This window comes from Acipenser ruthenus, chromosome 7, assembly GCF_902713425.1.
Source record: "Acipenser ruthenus chromosome 7, fAciRut3.2 maternal haplotype, whole genome shotgun sequence".
Taxonomy (NCBI): domain Eukaryota; kingdom Metazoa; phylum Chordata; class Actinopteri; order Acipenseriformes; family Acipenseridae; genus Acipenser; species Acipenser ruthenus.
The window spans coordinates 67340338-67351348 of NC_081195.1; the positions used below are offsets into that span (position 1 = coordinate 67340338).

The 11011-nt window shown below is 41.4% G+C and overlaps 2 protein-coding genes across 5 annotated transcripts in view; both read left to right on the forward strand.

Moving 5' to 3' along the window:
* Nucleotides 1-6522, forward strand: part of LOC117415957 (methionine-R-sulfoxide reductase B3, mitochondrial-like) — a 41831-nt gene extending 35309 nt beyond the window's left edge. For all 4 annotated transcript variants that reach the window (XM_034026929.3, XM_034026927.3, XM_034026930.3 and 1 more), the window contains 2 exons: nt 4795-4892; nt 5577-6522. In XM_034026929.3, coding sequence (XP_033882820.2) covers nt 4795-4892; nt 5577-5756 — 278 coding nt within the window. In that variant the 3' untranslated portion in view covers nt 5757-6522. The remainder of the gene's footprint in view (nt 1-4794; nt 4893-5576) is intronic.
* A 3151-nt stretch (nt 6523-9673) lies between these two features.
* On the forward strand, nt 9674-11011 carry LOC131737560 (uncharacterized). Its single transcript, XM_059027688.1, has 2 exons — nt 9674-9881; nt 10071-11011. Exons 1-2 carry the CDS (start codon nt 9674-9676, stop codon nt 11009-11011), a joined length of 1149 nt encoding a protein of 382 aa, XP_058883671.1.

Consider the following 11011-nt stretch of genomic DNA (forward strand, 5'->3'; position numbering starts at 1 on the left):
AAGTTTTGTGTGTGTGTGTGTGTGTATATAATATATAATTGGCTAAAAATGAAGCTACCCTCTTAACGTCCAAGCCCAGTTTGTTCCCAGAAATGAAACCAGGCTCAGATGTGTTCAATTTCCTTTTCTTTTTTTTTTCTTTTTTTTTTTTTTTTTTTTAGCTACACTGCATATAAATGTGCCAAATGTGCTTGCCTGGTGATAATACTTCATTAGATTAGTTTAGTAAGTGTTCATGAGGATTTTCATCTTCTGAGTCATAGAATTCTTTTATTCCCAAAAGAATTTCCCATGTCTGGCTGGAGTTTCATTTCTTTGTAGTGTTTAGCTGGGCTTCCTGAAGCGCTTGCTCTGTAAAGAACCATGTTCTTGTGATCTGCGCGTAATACCCGAGCAGCAAGGTCACCCGCTGCCTCCTGTGTTTCAAGAAAACCTACCCCTCCTGAGGGCTGACCATTCACAATTAACTCTCAACTTTTTAACCTACAGCTATGGCCAAATGTTTTGCATCACCTTATAGAATTACCTAATGTTGCTTCATAAAGTCAAATGAAACCTGCTGAATGTTACATTAACATATTGAATTACATAGCGCTTGGTAGTTTTCCATATAGCCTGCCTAACGAAAAACTTATAAAAATCTGACCTTTCAAAAATCTAACATGAAATACTGTACTACTATTATGGCTTCCAGTAATAATTTTGCAATATAATTTTGTAATTCCTTTGATTTACATGATGTTGTATAAAAGATATAAATTATGTTCATATAGTTATTTTTTATTTTATTTTTGTAATTGTTTAAATCCTAAAATTCTAGGTGATGCAAACTTTTGCCCATAGCTGTAGATTCTCAAAGATGTTTACTACTAATCATTATCAATGCAATTTGATGGGAAAAAGAAAACACACCAATAATATTACCAAAGAAAAAATAAACTGATAATGTAAGGTCTTGTTTAATATATTTGACATTCAAGCAAATGTGTCCCTATGAGATTTTTTTCAGTTTATTTGTAGCATGTGTGTTTGTGTGTGAGCGAATGTGTTTGTGTATACCAGTGCGTGTGTGTCTGTGTTTGTTTGTGAGCAAGTATGTATGTGTCTGTGTACGAGTGTGTCTGTGTATACCAGTGCGTGTGTGTCTGTGTTTGTGAGCAAGTATGTATGTGTCTGTGTACGAGTGTGTCTGTGTATACCAGTGCGTGTGTGTCTGTGTTTGTGAGCAAGTATGTATGTGTCTGTGCACGAGTGTGTCTGTGTATACCGGTGCATGTTTGTGTGCGCACGAATGTGTCTGTGTATATCAGTGTGTGTGTTTCTGTGTGAGCGAGTGTGTATGTGTCTGTGTATACTAGTGCGCATGTGTCAGTTTGTGTGTGTGCGCGAGTGTGTCTGTGTATACCAGTGCGTGTTTGTGTATATCAGTGTGTGTGTTTCCGTGTGAGCGAGTGTGTATGTGTCTGTGTGTACTAGTGTGCATGTGTCAGTTTGTGTGTGTGCTTTTTTGTTTGTGTGCAGCTCACAGACCTACCCCATCAGGTTTTCATCACTCACTGAGAGTATTGGAAGAGGATATAGAATTACCAGTATATTGCACCATTTTAGCAATTCAGGAGAAAATGCCATTGGATATCTTTTTGGGGTGAAATTCAGGATAGAGCAAAAAAATCCTTTAATTTCACATGTTGTATTGTTATCAGTGACTTGCCCACATGTTTGCAGTTTGAGAGACTGGGTTTTATTTTTAAACACACAGTAGTTCGGAGCTCTCCGAGTGCTGTTGAATGATTTATTGAATGTTTTGGTTGTTGCACAGGCACTGAAATCCAGACACAGATTCCAGAGGAAAACAAGTCTGTTTTACTGGAAAAAAAAAAAGCACTGTGTTTTCGTTCTTTTTTTACTTGTGCTTTAGAGCCGCAAGTCGCAAAGGCAGACCACAGTTAAAAGGTAGATTGTTTATGCCTCTTTGGCAGTGTGCGATTGTGTGGTCTCTTTCCTCGGCTCTTTAATACAGTGTGTTTAGGTCTCTGGTTTTCTGTGTTGTCTATTCTTACCAGACGCACGTTTATCACATATAATACAAGAGCCCAATCTAAATGTGTTACTGTGGAGACTATTGGACCTGGCAACAGGTTAACACTTAACAATACAGTTTTTTATTGTAACTTTTTTTCCTGCAAAAAATGTGAATGAGACCACCCATCTATCTGACAAGGGCATATTCTCTAGACCTGAATTCAGACGATTTGCTACAAGATATAATCAAATATGGAGGGAAGTATCAGTTACTGGAGGTTTGTGATAACTGCCAGTCTTGGATAGTGCTTGCTTTTATGTGTGGTACATGTTAAAAATAGCCCTGTTTACCTTTTGGTTCTGGAATTGCACACAGACAGTGACTTCTTCTTTATTATTTAGTTTATTTAGCAGACGCCTTTATCCAAGGCGACTTACAGAGACTAGGGTGTGTGAACTATGCATCAGCTGCAGAGTCACTTACAACTACGTCTCACCCGAAAGACGGAGCACAAGGAGGTTAAGTGACTTGCTCAGGGTCACACAATGAGTCAGTGGCTGAGGTGGGATTTGAACCGGGGACCTCATGGTTACAAGCCCTTTTCTTTAACCACTGGACCACACAGCCTCCTTCTTTAATGTATGTTTTCATTATGACCACTAAATACCTTTTTTTGAAAAGCTAAGTAATACCTCCCATAAAATAGGCTGTTAAACCCCCAGAACAGTTGCTGCTGCTATTACATAACCTATATCCACATGTTTGCAACACTCTGAAATCCTAGACTCATGGGAAACGGACTATGAGCCAGCAGTGTTTGATAAAGCTTGATCTCCTCCCTATTAAGATTACTTTCCAAAGACAATTCAGATTTCAAGTGATACATCATTGCAGTGCATATATACACAATGACCAAATCGTGTCACATTTTACACTGCAGAGCTTTCAAAAGGAAAAAACAAACTGGTGCTGGCAAGGAATACAAATCTGTAACCAATAAACTACATCTTGTCAACAATGTGATGCTACAGAGTGATCACTGAGAAGTATATCTAGTTGGTCATTGAATTTATTAAGTGTCAATTCATTAGTATTTCTTAATTTAGCACTACTGAGTGTTTAATATACGAATGTGGGGGCCAACCATTTAGACAAGTGCATCTCAGTCCCGTCCCACAGTAGTTATTAAAATGGGTAGAAACATTTCTTGGAAGGTTAAATTATACTTTTTTTTTTTTTTTTTTAATTCTTCAAATGTATACATTTGCTTAACAATCCAACTTAATATAGCATGCATGCATATATATATATATATATATATATATATATATATATATATATATATATATATATATATATATATAAACAGTTTACAAAGGCTTATTATTTATCCTGGATAACAAACAATTAAATAATACAATGTTGTTATTTTGTTTTCTAATTGATGGTACATCTTTAAAGAAAAAACAAAACAAACAAAAGCCTTTCAAGCACTTGAATGTAAGGAATGAATTAGTAAAAGAAACTGGCTGTGCAGCCCAAAAACAAAGAGGAGGAATGTGTCCAAGTTGTACAAACTGAGTAGACTCGGATACTGCCAAAAAATGATTGGGGGGGATCCTGCCTAAGCGTGTTTCGAATCATTTCTTGTAGTGCGGTTTCCACTTACCAATGGCAAGACACAGTATATAGCTACGAGTGAAAGGCATTTAGAATTCATCTTATTACATCAGTATCGTTCTGAAATGTACTTCAAAACAATCCGGAATCCAGACTACTGCTTCGTGAACTGTGACATTTTGTGCATGTTTCTTCAGCGTGTGATTTAAACCGGCGCTGAAAAAAGAAATAGTGTGCTTCAGAGCAGCCGCTTGAGGTCCAAACATGTTCCTTTTTACTTTTAACCTCCACAGTCAACAAATAAAGAATAGAGAGATCAAGACATTCTGGCATCGACTGAGTTTTTGTTCAAGAGTGCGGATATCCAGAATGCTCCAGTTTATTGATTACTGTGAGGTTACTGTGCACCTGATGTGTAGAATTTGAGAAAAAGTTTAAATTAAGCCGAAGTTATATATGGAAATATTATTGTTATTTATTTATTTTGCAGATGCCTCTGTCCAAGGCAACCTTACAGGTGTTACAGGGCAGTAGAAGGTTGCAATGCGAAATTAATACTTAAATACAGTGTAGTTTACAGCAAGTACAAATAATACCACTAATATACGATATGAAATAGGATGCAACAAGTTAGTGCAATAGTGCATCAGCTGAGGATTCATTAACGTGGTGCATAGGTCAGGTGAATACAGTGCAGGGTAGGAGGGGTTGATCAAGGGATCTACAAGTGCAGTCTAAACAGGAGGGTCTTGAGGAGGCGACGGAAGGCAATTAGAGACGTAGCAGTCCTGAAGTCTCTGGTAGCTGGTTCCACCAATTATACTGCATTTACTAAGAATATGCTTGAAGAAGAGTGACATATTCAATCAGCTGTGTGCCTCAGCTAGCACGGATAGAGACTTTGTTTTTTGTAAACTGGGTGCACAAAAGGTTGCTTCAGCCCTGCTGGGCTAATCCTGTATGGCAGTCGAAGAAACAGCTGCTTGAATTTGTGCTGATTGCTGCTCTCCACACGTCTCCCTGTCTTAATACCAGCCTTCAAAAGCATGTTCTTTTCATATCTTAATATCTGCACTGCGATGGCGTGTCTGACCTGCACAGCTATTCCAAGCTCTTCATGTTGCACTCCTTTGTGTTTTTAATTTGTTCAGGATGGCCTTCATTCTCTGACGTGATCAAACTTGAGTCAGTCTTTCAGACCGATGACTTCTCCTACGGGATGCACAGAGTGGAAATAGGCTGCAGCCAGGTAGGCTTCCCTCCTATAAAAAGTGTACTTGTGCAAGAGTAGGTTTGGGCTTGGCTGCAGGCATTTTAATCTACTTTACAAGGTTGCAGCAGATTAGGCTGAGTTTACTCTTACTTAGTGAAGATAATATGCCATTCACCAATGTTTAACAATTAACAAACAAGAAATCAAATGGTCATATAACAATTTTATATGAACAGATTTTGTCCTAGAGTTAGCCTATGTGCTCTTCCCATGCCATTTTGTTTGGAACTACACACAAATAGGGTTATTTTCAAACTTGGTAAGTGGATTTTGAATAAATGTATTAACTTTTACTATGAATATAAATATATTTTGCTCAAAAGAGCCAGAAATTTTATTCACACAGGATTGCACAACAACAGGTATCAAGCTTTGACAATAACTCCCTAAGTGTAGTATCACAAGATCTTACAATTGATTTTCTGTTCTAATTATATACAATTGATAAAAACATCTCCCCCCCATGTATTGCGTTTGCATTTCTCATTCAGTCATGGGGCAGAAGCCAATCAGAATGCAAAACAAACAAGCGAGTGTAGAAGAGTAGAACTGTTTAAGAACTTCTCTGGTTGTTGAAATGGCTCTTTCAGCCAGGAAGGTTGGGCAGCTATGCGGCATTACTATGAGAATTATTATTATTAATATTTTTTTGTTATTCAGTGTGGTGCACATCTGGGCCACCTCTTTGACGATGGCCCTCGCCCGATTGGCAAGAGGTATTGTATCAACTCCGCTGCCTTAGCCTTCATACCCAAAGCAGAGTCCTCACCCAGGGAAGCTGCCAGCAGTGCCCCTGCCAGCGCCAGCGACCCCACTGCCTCTGGAAAGACTGAACTGTGAGCTTCAGCGGGAGAAACAGAGCAAGCCAGGGCGTTGAACCCTCTTTTTAAAAGCGTGCCGGTGCATTCTGTTTCAAAACCAACACCCATATACTTCCATATACTTGGGTTGCTTGCGTAACCAGTTCTGTTATTTGCAATATACAAATGTATTTTTTTGTAGCAGTTTAACTTTGTAATAGGTCATTTTGATAAAACGTTTGAACAAAAAGCAAATGGAATTTATACTAGTGTAAAGCCCTTTTGTATTGTCTTTTTGTTTTTGGTTTCATAAAGCACCATTGGTTTTAGCACTGATTGACAAACCGTAACACTGCTGAATAGCTGTATTACACAGTACGTTGCAAATCAGTTTTAAAGAACGTTTTCAAAACTAACGAAAAGGGGGCTTTACAGAATTCTGTTTACAATAAGCAGTTACCAAATTGCATGTGAAACGTTAAGAAATACTCATCTTTGCTATAGTGCTGATTATTTGAAGTGATATTTGATACGACTGGAAGAGAGCCCCTATGCAAGTATATTTTGGTGCAGTAAAACAAGCACCAAGATGAGAGCCGAACAGTCTTTCTAATAAAATGGTTGAGATGACAAATGTTTAGTCTGAGCATTAACTCAGCCCCAGCCTTTAACATAGCTGGGTTTGGGGACGATTTTTCACTCAGTTTTGTATTTCACTGATTTGTTTTGACCATTAACTTGCCTTGAACTTTCTTGCATTGGGAGTAATCATGTACAGTATTTAAATAAAACTTTAAGACTGTTAATACACTGGACTTCAACTTTTTATATATATATATAGTATACAGTGCCTTGCAAAAGTATTCAGACCCGTGACCAATTCTGTTACTGAATTACAAATGGTACACTGAAATTTCATTCTGTTTGATATTGTAATATATATATGTGCATGGCGGGGGCTGGGAGCCTGTTTAGAGTTTGCTTTCGTAGGAATTTACTATCAAGGTACCTTGTCTATGTAGCTGAAAGTTTTGGCTAAGACCTTTCATTTTGTCAAGGATCTGGTCTCTAGGGAAAAAGCTTTACAAAACTTTATTTTAGAATAAAACAACCATTCAAGACCTCCCCCCACAACTAAATAAGGGGTCTGGGAGAGTTTCTTTAGTAAAAACAATATAATCTCTAAGTATGTATCACATCTCATAATGCTAAACAGCATACTGAACCCTGAATGTGTTGAAAGATGATGCTCACATTAACAAATGGATGCAAAGGTGACCTTCGAATGAGCACGAGTGACCTGCAGGATTCAGTACACACAGGGGGGGGGGGTGACGATGTGGCAACAAGTTCATATCTGCAAATGTAACGTTTCCCTATGGTAGCTCCATTAAAGGTGAAACTATTTCCATTGTAAATATTCATTTTTGGTTGCCAGATTCCCATGCTGCAGACCCTTGTAACTACGCTGTGCTGCGCTCTGAGTGCTTAGCTTCAATAAATATGGGTGTAGAGACTAGCCTGAATGTCAAATGCATTCACTACTGTAGCAAGAAATGGTATCAGTTGGCTTATACGATACTAGACATATTATATTAGGCTTGGGCTGTTAAGTTGGTCATCCTTTTTTCCTGGCCACTGTCACTCTCCTAATAATAGCCCAAGCTCCACAAAACACCAAGTTTGGTCTGTGACCCCTAATAGTAGCCCGGACCCCCATACAGTAAACTCCTACATCGGCCAGTTGAGTATCCCTGTGCTGTTTATAGTGTCACTGGAAGCCATGATGCCTCATTTCACATTGGCATTTACAGTGAAACTCCACGTTTTACTGGAAGACTTAACATTGAGGCTACCATTAGGTTGCAACTGGGAAGCAATAAAGTAACAAAAAGTGGTATTAAAAAAATTGCAGTGATGTTATGCAGTTACATCTGCTATCTTTCTCTCAGTTTAGTTAATCAGTACTTTTTAAAGCTGCTGAAAGGACAGCTTGGCTACAACTGAAACTGAAGCCAGGCAGTAACCCACACTGCAGCCATTATGGGCTGTACTCTGCAACTAAACATTTAAAGCAGACAAGCTACATAATTAGCTGTATTTGTTATGGCTTGTTCCACAAGTTCCACATTTCAAAACCGCACTGTGCCGCAGCGCCTCACCAAGTGGAAGTATTGCCTCTTGAATCATTGCAGGGTGTCTCGTGGGATTTTAATCCTGTCTGAGCCAAGTTGCCACCCTTGGCTGGGGAGCAGCTGGAAGTACTGGAGCTCTCACAAGGCTAAGGAGCAGCAGTGTAGTTGAGGGTAAACGTGGTTATACTGGCTTTACCCACGTCTCACTTAATGAGAAAACGCTGTACTCCTTCCTACTCTCCTGTGATAAGCAAATCCTGGCTATACCAAAGGTTAAAGCCAAGGCACTTCATTATATAAAGCGACTTCTGCATTTAATGATGGGCATGTTCTCTTCTGATTAACCCACAATCCTGCACGACCACCTCAACTGCCATGTGCGGAATCTACTGGGCATCTCTGCACACCCAAAAAAGGTATTTAGTGACAAACACACTGCAACTTTCTGAATGCACTCTCTGTGGGGGCTACCAGGAGGAGGCTATCGAGTGTCACTGCTGCCAGTATATCCCACTTGCTGGCGCCCCGAGTGTCACTGCTGCCAGTATTTCCCACTCGCTGGGCTGGAGCTCCGAGTGTCACTGCTGCCAGTATATCCCACTCTCTGGGCTGGAGCTCCGAGTGTCACTGCTGCCAGTATATCCCACTCTCTGGGCTGGAGCTCCGAGTGTCACTGCTGCCAGTATATCCCACTCTCTGGGCTGGAGCTCCGAGTGTCACTGCTGCCAGTATATCCCACTCGCTGGAGCCCCGAGTGTTACTGCTGCCAGTATATCCCACTCTCTGGAGCCCCGAGTGTCACTGCTGCCAGTATATCCCACTCGCTGGAGCCCCGAGTGTCACTGCTGCCAGTATATCCCACTCGCTGGAGCCCCGAGTGTCACTGCTGCCAGTATATCCCACTCTCTGGGCTGGAGCTCCGAGTGTCACTGCTGCCACTATATCCCACTCGCTGGAGCCCCGAGTGTCACTGCTGCCAGTATATCCCACTCTCTGGAGCCCCGAGTGTCACTGCTGCCAGTATATCCCACTCGCTGGAGCCCCGAGTGTCACTGCTGCCACTATATCCCACTCGCTGGAGCCCCGAGTGTCACTGCTGCCAGTATATCCCACTCTCTGGGCTGGAGCCCCGAGTGTCACTGCTGCCACTATATCCCACTCGCTGGAGCCCCGAGTGTCACTGCTGCCAGTATATCCCACTCGCTGGAGCCCCGAGTGTCACTGCTGCCAGTATATCCCACTCGCTGGAGCCCCGAGTGTCACTGCTGCCACTATATCCCACTCGCTGGAGCTCCGAGTGTCATGCTAGTTTTTTTGCAGTTCCCCCCTCCCCATGATTTTCCCATGGTTGTCTGTGTTTACCATAGTTTACCCTGGTTTGCCATGTTTATTAATATGCTTTACCATACCTCGCTATTCTTTACAATGCTTACCTATGATTTCCTGAATAAGTGGCTTTCCCAGTTAAACGAGAGGCAGTTGAGACGACCTCAGTCACACTTTTTTGATTCCACCGTGTAACAATTTTTTTTTTTTTGGTTCCTGGGTAGTAAGTGTTATTTCCTAATTGCTTATGCCTCAAAAGTATAGAAAATGGCTATTATTCCCCACAAACTTTGCTTTTGTGACCAGGACAGTGATATTTTGAAATTTACCTATTTTCCAGAACATTGCAGATAGATTCAGTGAACTTGGAGTAACTTCTAGAACTTTCTAGAACTTTCCAGTAATATAAATACTAGTATAAATACAGGGGCCTTAAGCCCACCAGTTCAGTTTAGTTCCAGCTGCCTAAGTGGATACATATCTGCATTTTTCTGAGATGGCATCAAGAGGCTGCAAGCATCCGGCAGACGCATTTTGCTATGTCTGCGGCCAATTTATCAAGACAAGAGCGAAAAAGTACTCTGTGGAAGCATCTGCTAAGATGTGTGAGGCCTACAAGGCATATTTCGGCATGCCTGTCGGGGATCAAGACAAACCCTGGGCACCTCATTTCACCTGCGAGCACTGCAAAAAAACTCTGGAAGGTAAGATGGACAATTGTTGCTCGGAATTTTATGTTATAAAATTTGTTAAAATTTTTTTAAATTGTAAAAGTTTTTAATTTTAAAATGTTTTACAATTTTCAATGTTATTGGAAAAATATATCATATATGAAAATTGTTGCGAGAATCTCTTACACATTACTCATGGGTGAAATAAATGTATTTTTGTAGGATGGTACAGAGGGGAAAAGAGAGCCATGAAGTTCGCTATCCCAAGAATTTGGCAGGAACCCACTGACCACTCAAGCAACTGCTACTTCTGCATGGTGGAGCCTTCCAAACGTCGAACTGGCAAGAATGCACCTGCTATCACGTATCCAGACTTTCCTTCATCCATCACCCCGGTGCCACACTGCCATGAGCTCCCCGTACCCACTCCTCCGGAGAGAGAGCAGTCCTTTTTAGAAGAGAGCAGCAAGTCAGAGAGCGAGGAAGACGTTGTAGATCCAGATGACAATTTCAGAGGTGGAGCTGAGGAGAGAAACCCATACTACCCCAACCAAAAAGACCTCAACGACTTGATTAAAGATCTTGGTCTCACCAAGTCCAATGCCGAGCTTTTAACGTCTAGGCTCAAGCAGTGGAACTTGTTGGATGAAAGTGTGCAAGTCGCAGATCAGAGGAAGCATCACCAACCTTTTTCCAGCTTCTTCACCCGTCAAGGTGGGCTCTGCTTCTGCCACAATGTGACCAGTCTGTTCGAGGCAATCGGAATCGCCTGTAACCAGAATGAGTGGCGCCTCTTCATTGACAGCTCATCCAGGAGCCTCAAAGACGTGCTGCTCCATAATGGTAACAAGTACCCGTCTCATCCCCTGGCTCACTCGGTGCACCTCAAAGAGGATTACAACAGCATCAAGACCTTGCTGGACGCCTTGAAGTATGATGAGTACGGCTGGGAGGTCATAGGAGACTTCAAAATGGTGGCATTCCTGATGGGCGGTTTTACCAAGTTTCCCAGCAGGAACACCAAGGCGCACTACCACAGGCGGGACTGGCCACAGCGGACCGAGTTCTCTGTGGGGAGGAAGTGTGGACCCCCGGAAGGTGCTGATGCCACCACTGCACATCAAATTGGGCCTTATGAAACAATTTGTCAGAGCTCTAGATAA